We start from the raw sequence: 19,861 nt of genomic DNA, 5'->3' as shown, positions 1-19,861 counted from the left end.
TTTCTAGCTGCGTGTAAAGAAATGAGGGGACTTGGAGTCACTGACAAATGGTGAACGTCTCAGAATGAGACCACATAGATGCTCAAATAAGGACGCATTAGTAAGGATCTTTCATCCATGACTAGGGAAATAATCACAAGATGTAAATCAGAGACTGCTGGAAAAGCTGCACTGACAATGCTCAGCAGACCGCATCCTTCATTAATGGTTCATGGTGGGTCCAAAAGATTATTTCATTTGATTTGCTTTACCAATTCACTGACAAAAGTAAAGGTTCAGTTATTTTTCTATTGAAATAAAATTTGATGAAAGAGTAAAAACGTACACTGTGCACAAAACAAGTTAAAAGTGCAATTCCCAGTCAATCAAAGGAAGAGTGTTCCAATACATAAACATCACAGTTTATACTCCTCAAATCACATGTGTTGTTATTCAGATGGTAGCTACACATTACACCACACTTCCTATTACCCAAACCTAGTTGTATTGCCTGTTACACCTCCAGAAGGCGAGGGTTGTGGGCTGGCCTTCACGAAGGTTTAGCAGCGTTTATAGATTTGGTGATTAATTCAGTTCAGTAACTGTACCATAACAAATTTAGCACCAATTGGTTTGAGGTTATAGTGCAACTAACAATGAAAATACCTCATCCTTACCACTGCACCAGGTATAAAGTCTGGGAAAGTCCAGACATATCATATATTGACAGGGCTGGAATCCTTTTAGCCATGATTTTATTTACTTTCTTTACCAAGCTTGATCTAGTGCTGAAACCTCATTTGATGGTGCCAAGAATGCGAATGCTGCGGACCATACTCCTTGGACAGAGGATGATGGTACTCTTGGGCAAATAACAATTCCAATAGCACTATTTACGCAACATACAAATTATACATTGACAATAAACAATGTACATGTGTAAATAAACGTACACGATGAGTTATATGAGACTTTGAGGGTTACAAGGTCTAGGAGTCAGATGTCCTTCATAAATCACTGTGGTCTTTTAGAAGTATTAAAATGTATGAACTGCAGGTAACAAAAGGATCACTGTGTTAAAAGCAGTAACCCACTTACATAGTAACATAAAATAAAAATCTGTCTACTGCTTGTTAGAGGATGTGCTTTGCAGGAGACACATTTACCGTTTCTACTACTTTTTTTCAAATCTGGGACTTTACAAAACACAGATCTCTCCAGAAGGTGCATAACCCACCAGTTTTATCTCCCCATTATGACTATTCCCTGAGATGTACTGGGCACCTTCACAGCAGATGCCTTAACCCAATCAAATACTTAAAATGTAGACTTTTCAACCAACTAAGCATATCAGATTTGCTACCCTGCTTCTCCTTCTTGCCAATTTCTTTGTGGAAGGCTTTAAAAAAATTAATGTTTTTATTGAGGCCATGATTTCGAGTTGGGATTGAGCCACTTTTTTGGCACAACCCCAACTCTCATTTGTTAAATCTCATAATGCGCTCGAGCCAAACACAGCACTGAGACCGCCCTCATCGCAGCAACAGACGACATTCGAACTCTACTGGACAATGGAGACACAGTCGCCCTCATCCTCCTCGACCTCTCTGCAGCCTTCGACACAGTCTGCCACAGCACCCTTTTACAACGCCTCAGAAACATCGGAATCCAAGGAAAGGCACTGGTATGGATCACCTCGTTCCTCACCGGAAGAACCCAGAGAGTCCGCCTCCCACCATTCAAGTCCGAGGCCTCTGAAATCATCTGCGGCGTACCACAAGGATCCTCACTCAGTCCCACCCTCTTCAACGTATACATGAGCCCCCTCGCAGCCATCGCCCGCCAACACAACCTCAACATCATCTCTTACGCGGATGACACTCAACTGATCCTATCTCTCACCAAGGACCCCAACACCGCTAAAACTAACCTACACGAAGGAATGAAAGAAGTCGCCGAATGGATGAAACAAAGCCGTCTGAAACTGAACTCAGACAAAACAGAAGTCCTCATCTTAGGTAAATCCCCCTCTGCATGGGACGACTCCTGGTGGCCGGAAGCCCTCGGAAATGCACCCATCCCGACAGACCACGCACGGAACCTTGGCGTCATCCTGGATTCTTCACTCTCAATGAACAGACAAGTCAGCGCCGTATCCTCTTCCTGCTTTAACATTCTTCGCATGCTCAGAAAAACATTTCGCTGGATCCCCTCCGAAACAAGGAAAACAGTCACCCATGCTCTAGTCACGAGCCGACTGGACTACGGAAACACCCTCTACGCAGGTACCACCGCCAAAATCCAGAAGAAACTACAACGAATCCAAAACGCCTCAGCCAGGATCATATTAGACATCCCACGCAACGAACACATCTCTGGTCACCTTAAAGACCTCCACTGGCTACCCGTCAATAAGAGGATCACTTTCCGACTGCTTACTAACGCACACAAATCACTCTACGACATCGGACCAGATTGCCTCAACTCTCGACTGTCCTTCTACACCCCCTCCCGCCAACTTCGCTCTTCCAGTCAAGCCTTCGCCACTGTTCCTCGCATCAACAAGACCACCATGGGAGGCAGATCCTTCTCATACCTGGCTGCCAAAACATGGAACTCACTCCCCGCTTACCTTCGCCTCACCCAGAACCACCTAGCGTTCAGAAAGCAGCTTAAAACGTGGATTTTTGACAAATAATCCACCTCCCCTTCCTAAGCGCCTTGAAACCCTCTGGGTATGTAGTGCGCTATATAAATGTTTTGACTTGACTTGACTTGACTGATAAACAGGTGTGAGGTCGAAATATCTGATGTCACTTCTTGTGATGCCACCTGCAATGTCACGTGTCATGACATCATGCGCTGTAATGGCACGTGTCATGATTTCACTTGTACACCGCCTAACCTGGTTAGCCCCCCCCCTACTTCTCCTTTTAGGACTTGTGCCCGGTCTATGTGGATTGGAATGCTCAGCATCCCACACACATAAAGGCGTTTCCCAAGTCTTTGGCGTGACAGGATTCTTTTCCTCAGACATAAAGAGATCTTATTCCAAAACTGTTTTTCGCCTACATTTCCATCTTCACCTACACCACACATACTCAATACACACTCAATCTTATTACCATGTTACAAATGTGTACACTGCTACAAACTGGAAAATGCTGAAAAATGAGAAAAAACATTCTCAATTTACGTTGTAAAAAAAGATGATCTAATAAGCAGATGGAAACGAGCAACATGATGTAAATGTTAAAAAATGCTTTCTCGGTTATGTTGTGAAGTATTCAGCAAAGATAGGGGTGGTATTTTAAAGTCTTCAAAGTTGTGGTAATTTAAATCTCCAAAGACCTTGGAAGTATTTCAGCACAAAGGAGATTACATTCAGCATAACAATGCATACCAACCTACACTCTTAAAAATGTTTCTCTGTAAATTAAGAGTCATTGAAATTAAATATAAGGTAGTAGGGGAAATCATCAATTTAATCTAATTTGTTAGTTAGGTTATAAATTAAAATTAACAGTATTCCTTACAGAAATTGGAGAACCAAACAAAAAAAAATCATTGTCATAGAATAAATAAGACATTATCCAAAAAAGTATTTTATTAATTCACTTTTGAATCTTCTGAAATGGAAATACAATAAATATAACATTGAGATTAAACAGGAAAGATTTTCAGATGTCTCTTGGTAACTTAAACTATGGAAAAATGTTGAGGTCTAAGACCTGGCTCAGTATCCTGGACTGCAAATAATAGCCAAACGCTGTAGTTTACAGCTCTTTTTGGAACTTGTTTGAAGACAGATTTATTTTCTTTTGAAGAATGATGTTCATTTTTCTCCACAGAATATTATGATAGGTAGCATATAAAAGTACTGGTATGTTTTACCAAAAAGGGTAAAATGACTAACAGAAAGGATGACTCCAAAATTTCTTAAGAAGCTTTATGGAATGAAATGAACTTTAACCATAAATTGAATATGTTGAATAATTATTCTTTCAAAATTACCATGTATGTTCCCATTGACAAATTATCTATCTACTTACAATGGAAATTGTAATACTTACGATGAAGAAGTTGCCAAACCTCCTTGATAATAATGTGTATCTAAAATATTTACTTACAATTATGTTTGGTCTATAATAGACACTGTGTTGTTGCTATTTACATACACACAGTTTACAGTTTACCCTTTAAAACATTATTAATATGCAAGCCTTTTTTTCTTCCTTCCTCTCTTCTATGTTTACATTTGTGGTAATATGTTTAACATTGGACTCCAGTATCTGCAAAGTCCATACAATTTCAACAAGAAACACTGGCTAGCATCCCTTGCCTTGCTCTATTTTGTACTTCTATTCAGATTTCACCACGTCAAGTGTGAGCTTCACCTTATTAGAACCCAGTGTTAACAAGCACTAGCCTTCCTTAACCAGGAGCACTAAATCAGATCAGAACATATGCTGTTGAAGCACATCTGCCTTTGAACACAACTGTAATATAGAACTGCAGTGTTTGCAGATTTAAGGCATTTCCTAAGTTTTGATATTTCTGCCCCGCTTAAGCCATAAATGGCAAAAAGACTAATTAAGTAAAAACCAGAAGCAGCAGAAGATGAAAGTACTAACAAGCTGCCCATCACATGGATATGAATATAACTGGTGCTTGAGCAAGGGTGTAGGGAGCTTTGAACCTGGCCCCCACGGCTTGTCATGCTCACATGAAACCTGACCTGTGTACTCTGAACCTCTGAGAGTGTTTGTTTGTTATTGGGAAGAGGCATTTGCTGTGCTGCAAAGATCACGTGGCTCTGGCCTGCTGACCAGGGAGGCCTCTGTAATAGGCAAAGCCAACCATCATCGGCCTGCTGGATTCAGAGAGTTAAAACACAGGTTTTTAGGCTCAACCCCAGAGTGGGTATCCATACAAAGTCATTGTCCCTTTTTCATACGTCGCAAGTTGTCATTTGTAATTCGTAGTTAACTTTTTGTTTTTTCAAAGCTTACTATACACTTTTGTAAAGCATCACTATGTTTGATGACAACTAGTACTACAACTAATATTTATTAAATAAGCAATAAAAAACATTTTGAACACAAAAAAAGTATACTTACTTGGCAACGGCCAGCAAAACATGGGGATCATGCTCGCATTTCTTCAAAGCATCCACGCTCTTTGTTTTTCTCTGTGGCCGTGCCTCCAGAAAAACAGCTTCAGACCACAAAATCCCTGTGTGAAATAGAATGAAACCGATTTTAACACACTACTTATAAGAATAACCCATCCTGGAGGCACAGCTGCGGACGGCGGCGAAGCGCTGCATCGCCGGCTCTGCACAAAAGGTCTAAGTTTGCTGTGAGAAAGTCCCTCTATGACATGTTTAGCTCCCCACATTTTGCCTGGACATTTATTTGGTGTCGATTGCAGGGCACCGGGTCCCTGCCACTCAGGTTCCCTGTGCCAGTGCTGCAGCATTTTGGAGGGATTTAAGTTTTGACAGTTGGCGTTTGTTTATGCTCAAGAAAAGTGCATTACAGTAGTCAATTTGTGAGAGAATTAGTGCAACTACAACGGATTTTCTGAGGTCTAGGGGGATTAAGGGCAAAATTATATGCAAGATTTGTAGTAGGAAAAAGCAAGATGTCAACTGGTTGATCTGTCCTGCAAAGTTTAGCTGGTCATCAAACAGGAAACCTAAGTTCCTGACTTTTACTGTGGGGGTTGGGAGGTAACCTGCTTCTGCCGGACACCAGGATTGATTCCATAGCTGTGGCCCATTCCTAAACTCCATGACCTCCGATTTGCCTGTATTTAATTTGAGATAATTCTGATGTATCCACTCCATAATGTGCTTCAGACAGCTGTAAAATCTCCCGGCTGTGGTTTCCACACTTGAAGAAATAGAGATGACAATCTGAGTATCGTCAGCATACGATACCAGCGAGAAAGAGTGAGCCCTAGTCAGCTTGGCCAGAGGTGTAACATAGAAGTTAAATAAGGTTGGCGACTGTGCTGAACCTTGAGGAACTCCGCAGGGGAGGGAGAACCACTCAGATTTAAAATTGTCCCAACACGCTCTCTGTTCCCTCGCAGAAAGGAACGAGGTAAGAAGGGTTAGGTCGCCTCTTTTGATTCCTATTGCCCTCTGTCGCTGTGTTAATATCAGGTGGTTAACAGTATCAAACACGGCTAATAGGTCAAGTATGATGAAAATGGCTCTTCCTCCCCCATCCAGCTGTCTGTTTATTTCCTCTGTGGCCATGATTAGAAACCTGCTTCCTTGGAGTGCAGTGGTCTGAAGCCATTTTGGATGGTAGTAGATCAGATGGGGTGGATTCTGGGGAAGTAGCTTTAAAGGCGCAGGTAGAACTTTATCAACTTTATCTCTGGCCTAAGCACATTAATATTTTGGTATGGTTGGTGCGTAGGCTGAGAGGGTGGCTCTGTAGGTAAACAAGTGTAATACTTCAGCATCATGTAACAGAGGTTCTTAACAAGGTAAACCAGACCTTGTATCATAACTTGTTCATAATATTTCTCATAGTCTGCCTCGTAAGGATCATAATGGCAATCAAATCAAGCACAATCTTCTGCCTAGTCTTCCTCTCGAAACCCAGGGTGCTCAGTTGATACACCGGTTGTTGGCTCTTTCGATTATAGTGCAGTGACCAGACCCACCCCACGTACGTTTCCTCATATTTTATAGTTAATTTGTCCAGACTTTATGCTATACCATAAAGTTCCAATTCTTCCTCTGCTTCTGTTTCCAAGAGACTGTCAGGTGACTTACATGGAGTTTTCCTAAAAGTTGGCTCTAGCAAAACTGCAGACAATTGTCTTGGTTTGGGATCCCTTGTCAACATGGTGATCGGTAAGACTTTCATCAAAGGGATTACCATTGAAATTTCCATTACCGCCAAGAACTATTTTCAATAATGGGCTGTAAGTCTCTCATGCTGTCATTTACAGAGACTGATGATGGTGAGAAGTACCTATGCTTCTTTATCAGTGATAAAAGAGACAAGTGTAGGGCTATTGATGATGGGATCAACTTTACTTTAATTACCTGAAGAGATACAGGTTTTGGCATAGAAGGCGAAGATGTTTTCTTTTTTTCCACCCTCAGAGAAAGAGGAAGCATGTCTCACAGATTATTTTTCTTATTCTTTTGGATATTTTCCTCTGAGGCTTATATGAGCAGAGTTGAAGGTGCCTTTTTCTTTGGAGTTTGAGGTCTCCAAGGGTTACTTATGTGCTTTCTAATCCCGAGTAAGGGAGGTGCATGACACAGATTTATCACCAAAAGAGGGGTTTTAGCAGTCTTCGATTTTGGTGCAACTTCATAAATCTTCCCTCACAGTTTCGGCTGAAAAGATCCTCCAGATTATACAGATCTTTGGCTTGTGATCCAGATGAAGGCATTTCCAGAGCTGAATATTAATAAAGACAGTCATCTTGTCACATGTCTTGAAGAGGCTCCATTTGGAATTACTTGGAATTACTTAAAGGCCTAATCCAAAGGAAGTGGTGGAAGACCTTAATACACACACCCCAAGGCTAAATTCCAGATTTTTAAGTGAAATTTAGACTAATCTGTCTGAAGAGAGAATAAAGCTCTGGGACTTCGTTTCCATACGACATGGTAGAAATTTGGACAGAGAGGTCCTATGGATTAGGCGAGGCTAGCGACATTCTCACCTCATTGACTGAAGAGCGCATCTTTACAATGATGTGAGTTTGCTAGTAAAAGCCCAGTTTTAAGATATTTCAGGTATGTTGTGCTCTGTATTGATGGTGTAATGATAACCATGGGTCTCCCACCTTGATGACAAGGAATGATTTTAGCACATGAATCTATAAAAGACTCAGTCCTGGATGGTACAGGTGAAGTTGTAAATAGAGTAGCTCGCTCCTCCCGTTTCCAGCCAAAGTCATCGAGAAGACCGTCAACAAGCAGATGGCCGCCTTCCTCGAGACGAACGGATCCCTCGACCCCTCACAGTCCGGCTTCCGAGCCAATCACAGCACCGAGACCGCCCTCATCGCCGCCACCGATGACATCCGAGCCCTGATGGACAACGGAGAAACAGCGGCCCTCATCCTCCTAGACCTCTCCGCGGCATTCGACACTGTCTGCCACCGCACCCTAGTACAGCGCCTCAGCAACGTCGGAATCCAGGACAAGGCGCTGGAATGGATCATCTCCTTCCTCGACGGAAGAACACAGAGAGTCCGCCTTCCACCGTACAAGTCAGAGGCCTCCGAAGTCATCTGCGGCGTCCCTCAAGGATCCTCTCTGAGCCGCACCCTCTTCAACGTCTACATGAGCCCCCTCGCGGCCATCGCACGCCAACACAACCTCAGCATAATCTCCTACGCCGACGACACCCAGCTGATCCTCTCCCTGACCAACGACCCCGCCGCCGCCAGAGCCAACCTGCACGAAGGGATGAAAGAGGTAGCCGAGTGGATGACGACCAGCCGCCTGAAACTGAACTCTGACAAGACGGAGGTCCTCATCCTGGGCTCTTCACCCTCCGCCTGGGACGACTCCTGGTGGCCTCCCGCCCTGGGCACCGCACCCAAACCAACAGACCATGCACGCAACCTGGGCTTCATCCTGGACTCCTCCCTCTCCATGACCAGGCAAGTCAACAACGTCTCCTCGGCGTGCTTCAACATCCTACGCATGCTACGGAAGATCTTCTGGTGGATCCCCACCGAGACCAGGAAGACCGTCACCCAGGCCCTCGTCACTAGCCGACTGGACTACGGCAACGCCCTCTACGCCGGTACCACCGCCAAGCTCCAGAAGAGACTCCAGCGGATCCAGAACGCCTCTGCCAGACTCATCCTCGACATCCCACGAACCAGCCACATCTCCGGACATCTGAGAGACCTTCACTGGCTCCCCGTCAACAAAAGAATCACCTTCCGCCTCCTCACCCACGCACACAAAGCCCTACACGACCAAGGCCCGAGCTACCTCAACAGCCGAATCAACTTCTACGCTCCCAAACGCCACCTCCGATCAGCCAACCACGCCCTCGCCGCCGTCCCCCGCATCCGAAGAGCGACTACAGGAGGAAGGTCCTTCTCCTACCTGGCCGCCAAGACCTGGAACTCCCTCCCGACCGACCTGCGCCTGACCCAAGACCACCTCTCCTTCAGGAAGAAGCTGAAGACCTGGCTGTTCGAGCAGTAGCGGCACCCCCCCTCCCCCAGCGCCTTGAGACCCTACGGGTATGTAGTGCGCTCTATAAATGTCATTGATTGATTGATTAAAAGGCTTGGACTTTCATATTTGAAGTTGTTGAAGAATATGGAGTGGAGGAGAGGAGCAAGGTCACTGTGAATTCACTCATGATCGGTTGAAATACAGTTATTTTGGTTTCGGAGATGGGACTATAAGTGTATTGGGAGCAGGGATGCTATAGATGTGTCCTTCACAACGATGTCAGGAGGAGTGGTGATTGAAGAAGCGAGTGAGACAGTGAGTCTGAAAATGATCTAGACATCTTTCACAACAGCAGTTAGGATTGAGTGAATTTGGTTCAGTAGTGTGAGTTAGAATATTTTGTTTGTGAAAGAGACAAATGTCATTGAGGACATTGATTGCAGTACTTTGAGATTTGATTTTAAATATTGCAAAAATTAAGCAATTTGACTGCATGCCAACTTAGGGCAAGACCACTTTTGCCAAGTAGGGAGGGATTTGGAGAAAGGGCACTACAACACATACACACATCTTCCCAAATTTAGTACCGCTAAGGCAGTTCATTTTGGCACCTTCCACAAACTGGGAGGATGTCCCACATGAGGAAGATGATAAACGAAAAAGGTAGAAGACTGAGGTTGCCATTTCACTTGTTTGGAGCAAAGCATGCTTGTCCAACACTAGAATGGCACCTAAAGATCCATAACAGTTCCAGAAGACTGTTGCGAAATACCTGCAGGCCACTGACAAATGCAGCCTACAAATACTTCAAGCATAACTAAGCAGTTTGTCAGATTATATTTACATGTTCTTAGCTGAAATCACTTTTTCAATGAGCTGGTCGTGTCTCTTAAGTTTGCTAAGGGTGCAAAAGACAATTAAAAGGTGTTTATTGTATTCCCAATTTATCAATATTCCTTAACGAATGCAGTAGGGGCAAATATGAAGAAGGAAATGAGAGCGGAGGATAAACAGTGAACCAATAGAAGAGGAGAAAACAGAGAGAGGCTCCAACAGGAGAAAGGAGAGAAAAAAGACTAGAAAAAGATGATTCAGGTTGGAGTGAATGAAGACAAGAAAAACATATCATCCACAACGTAAATGCACAACACATTGAAAAAAATGAAAATGCACGTGTTTTAACACAAAGCCTTTCCTCGTGCTTATTTTCCAACTATGAATTTCTAATCTAGGTGTAAGCAAGTGTACAAGCAGCTACTGACCTGAATTAGGACACTCCTGAAGGGCTTTGGCCATCAGCGTATTAGCAATGTTCTTCAAGCCAGCTCTATACTCCAGTCGCACTGACTCCAGCCTGTGAACACAAGGAAGAAGTCGGCTCCACTCCTTCAGCAAAGCTCCAATACCCCTTATCAATAACTGAAATTGGCATATCGTCACACTTTCAGCAACATTTTTCACCTACATCTTTCGAATGATTGCTTCTACTTTTGAGAGAGTGCCGCAGCAGTTTTCTTCTGCTCTTCCAAACAAATTAAACCACCACAAATAAAGCAACTGACCATGTTGTGGAGCTGGGGATAGTAGTCTACCTTCAGCAGGTTAGTTCTTCATCACCCAAGCAAATCAATACACCTATATGGCAAATGTGGGGGCTGAGAGCATTCACTTAACCCATTACTTTTGGCTTACCTTCCCACACACCACACCAATATAACCAATGTAGCACGCCAAGAGAATCAGAAGACATGCTCTCACTGACCCCTGCTTCTAAACAGAAGAAAATAAATTGGTTACTTACCTTTAGCTCCCGTTCTCTAACGCCGATATCCTTCAAAGATCCACATGCTTGCATCATTCTACACCGAGAAGCTGTAAGAGTTTATTTAGCAGTACACTCACTTTAAGCTAAACTGTCCAAAGTTCAGCCAATTAGGTGAATAAGCTATGCACTCCACTAGGCCACCAAATCTGAAACTTAATAGCTTAAGAGTAAATGGATAAAGATTAGAGGGCGAGCTTCATGTAAGCGAGAGGGGCGTAACTGAATCATGGAAAGATACCAATGTGGGAGAAGGAGTACGTACGTTACTTACCCTGTAAGAATCCAATTGTAGTGTGTAGTGCTGCAGTTTCGTATGTTGGGCCCGGATTATACAAGTTGTTTTTTCTCAAGGAAGTTTTATGATCGAAGTCGTTTCTCCTCCCCCTTGAGGTATTGCACATGTTCAGTGGCTCCTTTGTTAGATATGTTTTTTTCCCCCTTGCCATATATGGAGTGAGGATACAAGCTGCTAAGTTTGTGTGTGCTGTTAAACATGCTTTATTTGTGTATATTCTTCTCACCATCTAACACCTGCCGTGGAAGTGGCAGGGTACATGTAAATCTGCTACAAATAGATGCTTACAGGGTAAGTAACATACTCCATTTGTAGCATGCGTTGGCTGCAGATGCACATGCTATGCATCGATTGTAAAGCCGTACCCCACTCACTGTGGCTTTAGACATGAGATGGCGCGCTTGTTTTAAATGTTTGAAATACTGTTTGTACATCTAGAGCTTATTGTCTTGTTTGGACATCTACACAATATTGTTGTGTAAATGTAGGTGGGTCCACCTATGTTACCTCTTTTCAAATGTCACTGAGAGGGATATTTCCGAAAAAGGCCATGGTTGCTCCTTTTTTTCCTAGTAGAATGGCATAGTAGTTAATGTTCGTTTTGCTTTAGCATAACAAATTTGGATAAATTTGACATATCTTGCTATTCCTGATTTTGAAAAAGCCTTTCCTTTATGTGGATTTGAAAAGTAAACAAATAGTTGTTGTGCTTTTCTGAGGGGTTTGGTACGTTTTAAGTAATACAGATGTGCCCGTTTAACATCAAGTGTATATAAAGCACGCTCCGCAATTGTCTCTGGTTTGGAAAGAAAACCGGTTACTGTAAAGTTTGATTTGAATGGAAAGGAGATATAATCTTCGGAAAGAACTTTCAGGAGTCAGGCTGAATCCGTAAGATTTTTTCTTACCAGTACCCCTTCGTGCCGGTAGGTGGCGTTGGTCGATTCCGGGTGACGTCATATGGCATTGAGTTTGTCGTTGTGATGTCCGCGTCGTCTATATAGGCACCACCTCAGCGCGTTGTCAGTACATTTCATGACTTTCCATGCGACAAGCGCTGAGCCATGAAGTTGCCTGACAGTAGTGTTTAAACAACTAAGGCCATGAAGGGGAACAGCCCTGACATGAATAACTGTTTCGCAGTGCGGGGAGGATGGGTGGGTCGGTAAGGAATCTACGGCTAGCTCATGTCTCTACCAGATAAGGCCTTACCGAAGGTAACTTGTCCATTTGATAGAACAACTAATCGCAGATTCCTTACCTGTGAACAGATACCCAGGCAATACCATCCCATGGAGGAGGGACTGCAGAAAAGTTTAAACCAGAAAATACCGTAGGACTGAACAGCCAAAGAGGCCCTCCCTACAGACCTGATTGTCCAGGCATTAATGGCTGGCAAACGTGTGCAGGGAGGCCCACGTAGCTGCATGGTTGATTGTCAAGAACTGTGACACCAAGCTGGACAGCCGTGTTGGCTACCTTAGATCTGGTGGAATGAGCTCTGAGGCCTTCAGGAGGCTGTTTCTTTGCCAGACCGTAACAAATTTTAATACAGAGAGTAGCCCATCGTGAGATAGTCCTCTTCCGTACAGGACGCCCCTTCATTGCTCCAACGTACCCCACAAAGAGTTGGTCATCCACCTGGAACTCTTTAGTGCAGTAAAGGTAGAACGATAACACCCTTTTTGGGTCCACAAGGTAGAGATGTTCCTCCTCCTTAGAAGGATGCAGAGGAGCATAGAAGGTGGGCAAGGGGGCAGATTGCCCTAGGTGGAAAGGTGTCACAACTTCAGGCAAAAAAGACGCCCAAGTGCGGAGCACTACTTCGTCTCGAAAAGATGGTCAAGTAAGGAGGCTGATAGGAAAGTGCCTGCAGATCGCTCACCCTCCTTGCGAAGGTTATTGCCACTAAAAAGGCTGTCTTAATGGTTAGCAGCCAGAGGAGACAATTTAGCAGCGGCTCGAATGGTGCACACATCAAGTAAGTGGAGACCAAATTAAGGTCTCACTGGGGGATGGTGAAAGGTGAAGGAGGGAACAAATGTGTGAGCCCCTTCAGAAATCTATGTACAATAGCAGACTTGAATACTGACGGTTGGTCTAGCAAGACAAAGACTTGGATCCCTGGAGTGGTGCTCGGACCTTCCTCTCGACCGAGACCGGGAACGAGATCTCCGATATATCTCGGAGGCATCTGACGCCATGCCGTAAGCAGCTATAAGGACTGCTCCCTCAAATCTTTTGGCGCAATGGCCTAGCAGTCGGAGCACAACTTCGGGTCATGATCGCTCTCTAGTCACCAGAGGCACACGAGGTGGGGGTTCGTTACTGACATGCCTCTGTGACAGGAGCCACGCGGTTTGTTTAAACCCGAGGTCTTCTTGGACATCCTACACACCGAAAAAGATTCAACAAAAAGTAAAACAAGCATTTACAATGCAATGGTCTCGGCATTATTAAAGGTAGAGCTATTGGTATTGCTCATTTCTTTTTTTTATAAATCATAAATAAATAGCATTGTCATTTACATTGCTGATAGCTAAATCGTTAAATAAATGGCATTGTCATTTACAATGCCAATAGCTTAATCGCTCGCATATGCATGACCTATTGCATTTACACTCACACAGAGCCACACAAACACACAGAGCCCCCCACAGAGTCATTCACATAGGGCCACCAACACACACACAGCCACCTACACAGAGCCACCCTCACACACAGAGCCACCCTCCCACAGACAGAGCCACCCACACATAGAGCCAACTACAAAAAAAGCTATCCACACAGAGCCCACACACACACAGAGCCCCCCCACATACACACAGAGCCACACATACACACAGAGCCACACATACACACAGAGCCCCACACACACAGAGCCCCACACACAGACATAGCCCCACACACAGACATAGCCCCATACACAGACATAGCCCCACACACAGACAGTGCCACACAGACATAGCCACACACACAGACAGAGCCACACACACAGACAGAGCCACACACACAGACAGAGCCACACACACACACACACAGAGCCACACACACACAGAGCCACACACACACACAGAGCCACACACACACACAGAGCCACACACACAGAGCCACCCACACACAGAGCCACACACACACACAGAGCCACACACACACACAGAGCCACACACACACAGAGCCGCACCCACACAGAGCCGCACCCACACAGAGCCGCACACACACAGAGCCGCACCCACACAGAGCCACACACACACAGAGCCACACACACACAGAGCCACACACACACAGAGCCACACACACACAGAGCCACACACACACAGAGCCACACACACACACACAGAGCCACACACACACAGAGCCACACACACACAGAGCCACACAGACAGAGACACACACACACACACACACACACACACACAGAGACAGAGCCACACACACACACACACAGACAGAGCCACACACACAGACAGAGCCACACACACACACAGACAGAGCCACACACACACAGACAGAGCCACACACACACAGACAGAGCCACACACACACACACAGAGCCACCCACACACACACAGATAGAGCCACACACACACACAGAGCCACACACAGACAGAGCCACACACACAGAGAGACAGAGCCACACACACACGGACAGAGCCACACACACAGACAGAGCCACACACACACAGACAGAGCCACACACACACAGACAGAGCCACACAGACAGAGCCACACACACAGACAGAGCCACACACACAGACAGAGCCACACACACAGACAGAGCCACACACACAGACAGAGCCACACAAATGGATTAGGCAAAGCCACAAAGGCACGGGACGTCCCCTCAGAGTGTAGAGAGTGAGAACAGAGAGATGGTGGGCATGGAGAGAAAAAGGAAAAAGAGAAGGCAGAAATGGAGTTAAAGGAAGGGAAAGGAAGAAATGGCGAGAAAGCAAATAAAAAAGTGCAAGAGGCGTACGTGAGAAAGAGGTGAGGGCTGAGATAAAAACCAAATGAGGGAAATGGATGCGAGGAAGAGGAGTGTCCGGTGCTTGCCTAGATCGCCAAGGGGTGGGGGTCAAGGGACAAGCAAAAGCACAATGACAATTCCAATATAAAACCACAACATCAAAGTTTTCCATAACAGTTGTACATAGCAACTATCCTTTCAGGTTAATGCATTAAAAAAACCAAGAATAAATAAACTTCTGAACTGCATGCACTCAAGCCCGTTTTGGAGGAACACAACTTCTCAGCTGACCCTGGCATAAGAGGCAACGGCCATCCTCAAGGAAGCCCAGCCAGGAAAGAAAGGCCAGGTGCTCTGCCCTAGGCAGGTAGTCCACTGAAGGGGGGAGTTGGAGGGGTCCCTAAGTAAATGGATGGGAAATCCCAAACTGCACTAGAAGAACTCTAGGTGGTTCGGTACAGGAAGAACATGTAAAGAGGGTCGGCAACGAGAGAGATAGGGTGGAAGGAGAGCGTGGAGAGAAAAATAAAGGAAGAGCAGCGGAAGTGAAAGAGAGAAAGCAGGGGATAATGGAGAAGCCCCCCCCCGAGCTGGAACTGGGGCTGTGGGAGGTGCTGTAACACCCCCATACCACTTGAAAGAGTTTAAATAGAAAATGAGCAATCAATTGTTCGTGCAGAGCATTGCACAAGGTCGCAGCAGGGACCGCAGAGCTTGTGCACGACGGAAGAGAGCGCATATCCGGAACAGGCAGGAAGTGGTGCTGTGAGTTACTTTACGTCAAGGAGGTGGTGCATGGGCGTTCACCTGCAAACACCCATGGGTTTTGTCACAAATTCCATCTACTAACATTGGTAGACAGGGATTTGCACAAACAACTTGCGCCCCCTTGAGGTAGGTATAAAAGAGAAATGTTTAAATTTCTTACTTTTCAAACTTTAAGTGTGTTGCATTGCACAGAATACATACAAGACGGGAAAAGTGTAGAAGCAAAAAAACAAATAAAGAATTTCTTCTGTTGTGGTGGAAAGCTCCCCTTCCAGTGCTTTGACAGTGCTCTATGGTCCAGGGGTGTGTGCGTGGGCGCGTGCCATGCTTCAGTGCGCTAAAGCAAACTGTGGTTGCGGTGCTGCATTGCGTGAAAACTGACAAAATCTGCCCCCAGGTTCGGACATTGTGCGCGTGTGTGCATGCGTGGGCTCACTCTCCACATCAGAATGGTGCAGAGAGGTGTGTTTAAAGCAGCAGGGACTGGACCAACAGTGAGCAGTGTGTGGGCCACAGTAGTGAACTGGTTTAAATGATGCAGGCAGTGGCACATTGACTCACTGAGCTACCTTCCCAAGATTCGAACCTGTGACCTGCAGGGCGCACAGAGGTAAAGTTGGCAGGAGTAATACCAGACTGAGGAATCTCACCAGTATATGAACCTGTAACCCACAGGGCGCACAGAGGTAAAGTCGGCAGGAGTATCACCAGACAGAGGAATCCCACTAGTATATGACGGGAGCCGCAGGGCGCACAGAGGTAAAGTCGGCAGGAGTATCACCAGACGGAGGAAGCACACTAGCATTTGAATCTGGTACCCGCAGGAAGCACAGAGGTAAAGTCGGCAGGAGTATTATCAGACTGAGGAATCTCACCAGTATATGAACCTGTGACCCGCAGGGCGCACAGAGGTAAAATCGACAGGAGTATCACCAGACTGAGGAATCTCACTAGCATATGAACCTGGGAGCCGCAGGGCGCACAGAAGTAAAGTCAGCAGGAGTATCACCAGACTGAGGAATCTCACTAGCATATGAACCTGGGAGCCGCAGGGCGCACAGAGGTAAGGTCAGCAGGAGTATTACCAGACTGCGGAATCTCACTAGCATATGAACCTGGGACCCGCAGGGCGCACACAGGTAAAGTCGGCATGGCAGGAGTATTATCAGACTGAGGAATCTCACCAGTATATGAACCTGTGACCCGCAGGGCGCACAGAGGTAAAATCGACAGGAGTATTACCGGACTGAGGAATCTCACTAGCATTGGAACCGGGTTCTGCAAGACTACATATAGAGCGCTTCAGCAGGTGCGTGACAACGACGAGCTATCTCTCGAGCATGGATTACACCCTGAGGAGCGCTGGCTCCGCACACAGCGCCGCTGCCAGCATTCTTTCTAACCTGCTGCGCTGCGCCCCCCTCCCTTGCGCAGCCGGTGCCAGGCCAGGCGTGGCCCGCAGTTATAAATAAATCGGGGGATGGCCGCTCGGGGTCACTCCACCCACTATCACTGTGCAGTCCTGAGTAATTATTACTGCTGCGTATACAAGTGCGGCCTAAGGCATTGGTCACTACACTGGTGACGAGGGAGGTGACGCGCCCACTCACCTGAACACCTCTGGTGGTGCCCAGCCCCAGAATGGAGCAATCAGCACATGTGCGAGGCGCCGACCCGCGTCTGCCCATGTGCAATGGTACGCGAGGCCCCGCTCACGCCCGCGAGGTGAACCGGCACTGCACAGCCGGAAAACAGCGCCACCCCGGCACGTCCTCCAGGAAGACTCACGAGAAGCGCGGAATGCGCTCAGCACAACCGCTCAGCAGACCCGCATGAGGCATTAACACAGGGTAAATGGCCCACGTGATCAGGCCCCTAGAGGAAAGGAAAACATGCATCCCTCGGACACAGGGACATGAGCGCCTGCAGAGCCAGAAGACGCATGACCACGTTTCTCCGAGCCGAGGCAGGAATGCCTCGGCGAAACCAGCATCTTTTTCCGATTCGGGGCGTGGTTTTCGTTCTCTCTTCTTCCCATTGGCTGGAAGGTAAAATTCCAACCAATGGGAAGGGGAGAGAAAGAAAACAAGAAAGAAGCTTAAAAAAACGCCCCCGAATCCGAAAAAGACGGGACTTGGACCGAGGGACGCCCCTCTCCTCCAATGGCTGGCCAGCATTTACTAGGCCAGCTAATGAAGAAGAGGGGCGGGTTCCAAGCCCCCTCTAAGAATCATTAAATCTTCGGCTCCGCCCACTGCTACGCAGTGCGACGGTCCTCGACCTAAAAAAGACTGTCACAAAATGACAGGGGGCAGCTCTCTTCGACGGATCTGCGCAGACTGGCTTGGAAAGAAAAGAACTGACATCAGCGTGCTGAGGTGGCGACTATATAGATGAAGCTGACGTCACAATGACTAACTCAACGTCATGCAGAGTCAACAGACACCACCTACCGGCGCGCTGGAGAGTGCTAAGAAAAATCTTCCGGATCCAGCTGACACCTGGATGTTCACAGGTAAGGAATCTGCAGCTAGATGTCTCTATCAGATGGAGTGTATTTCCCACTCATGAATTTGTTGCTGAGTGGAACGAGTTTCCCCTTGTTTCAGAATCTAATAAATTGAAGTCATATTGTCTGTTCGTAGAAGGACATTTTTCCCTGTAATGCTAGTTAAGAATGCTTTGAGAGCCATATAGATGGCTAGAAGCTCCAGCATGTTGATGTGCACTTTTTGTTGTTTTGAGGTCCAGTGCCCCTTAACCACAATGTCCTTCATATGAGCAAACCACTCCATGAGTGATAAATCGGTTATGATTGTTACTTGTGGGATTGGGTTCTTGAAGGCTCTTCCCTTCAGTATGTTAGAGGTGTTCCACAATTGTAGCGCCTGATGGACCTTGGGTAAACCAACACTAGATCTTCCAGGTCCCCCCCGCTTGTCACCAATGCAATGCTAAACACTCTTGGAGAGGTCTCAGGAAGGGACTCAAGACCTGGCTCTTCGACTGATACCCTTAGCACAGTACTTGATAAGCTGTGCTATATAAGTACCTGATTGGTTGATTATGTGCATGTGGCACTAATCGCTATGCATGATGCCATCATCCCTAGAAGGCGCATCACTGTTTTGACTGGTAGGTGACGATGTGGCTAAAAAAGATCCAGCTGGATCTGGAGATTGAGAACCCTTTGTGGATTGGAGTAAGCTGTTCCCGATACTGAATTGAGTATCACTTGTAGGCATGGTTGTACCTGGAGTGGTTGGAGATGCGATTTTCGTTGCATTGATAGTGCAGCCCAATTGGTGTAGCAGGTTAATCGTGGTTTGAGTGTCTATTAGACATCTGGCTTTGGTTGGACTCTTGATCAGCCAATCATCGAGATCAGGAAAGACAAGCATGTTTTTTCTTCTTAATTTTGTTGCTACTACCACTAAGCATTTTGTGAACCGCCTTGGGGCTGTTACCCCAAATGGCAGCAGCTTGAATTGATAATAACGTCCACATTCCACAAACCGTAGGTTTTTGCGGTGTGCCGGTTGCATTGTAATGTGGAAGTAAGCGTCCTTCAGGTCTAAAGCAGTCATGAAGTTGCCCCTTTGTAGTAATGGCATTACATCTTGCAATGTGACCATATGGAAGTGTTCGGATAGTATGTAGCAACTGAGTGGGAGTATGTCCAGATGGGCCATAGTGAGCCGTCTTTCTTTGGTAAGAGGAAATAAAGGGAGTAAAGTCCTTTGTTTTGATGTTTGAGTGGGACTAGTTTTATGGCCCCTTTTAGTAGTAATGCCTTTACTTCTTTCTTTAGTAGATGTAGATAATGTGGATTTAACACCT

General features: G+C 45.9%; 1 protein-coding gene across 1 annotated transcript in view; it reads right to left on the bottom strand.

The window, feature by feature from the left end:
- The window catches only part of PRPF6 (pre-mRNA processing factor 6), a 214,455-nt gene that overhangs the window by 13,779 nt on the left and 180,815 nt on the right, over positions 1 to 19,861 (bottom strand). Inside the window, exons 18-19 of the mRNA XM_086932789.1 lie at positions 10,426 to 10,517; positions 5,100 to 5,214 (exon numbers count right to left, since the gene is read on the bottom strand). Coding sequence (XP_086788915.1) covers positions 5,100 to 5,214; positions 10,426 to 10,517 — 207 coding nt within the window. The remainder of the gene's footprint in view (positions 1 to 5,099; positions 5,215 to 10,425; positions 10,518 to 19,861) is intronic.

This window comes from Lissotriton vulgaris, chromosome 7 (assembly GCF_964263255.1).
Source record: "Lissotriton vulgaris chromosome 7, aLisVul1.2, whole genome shotgun sequence".
Taxonomy (NCBI): Eukaryota; Metazoa; Chordata; class Amphibia; order Caudata; family Salamandridae; genus Lissotriton; species Lissotriton vulgaris.
The sequence above is the reverse complement of the archived record's forward strand: the minus strand, read 5'-3'. Positions and strand labels throughout refer to the sequence as shown.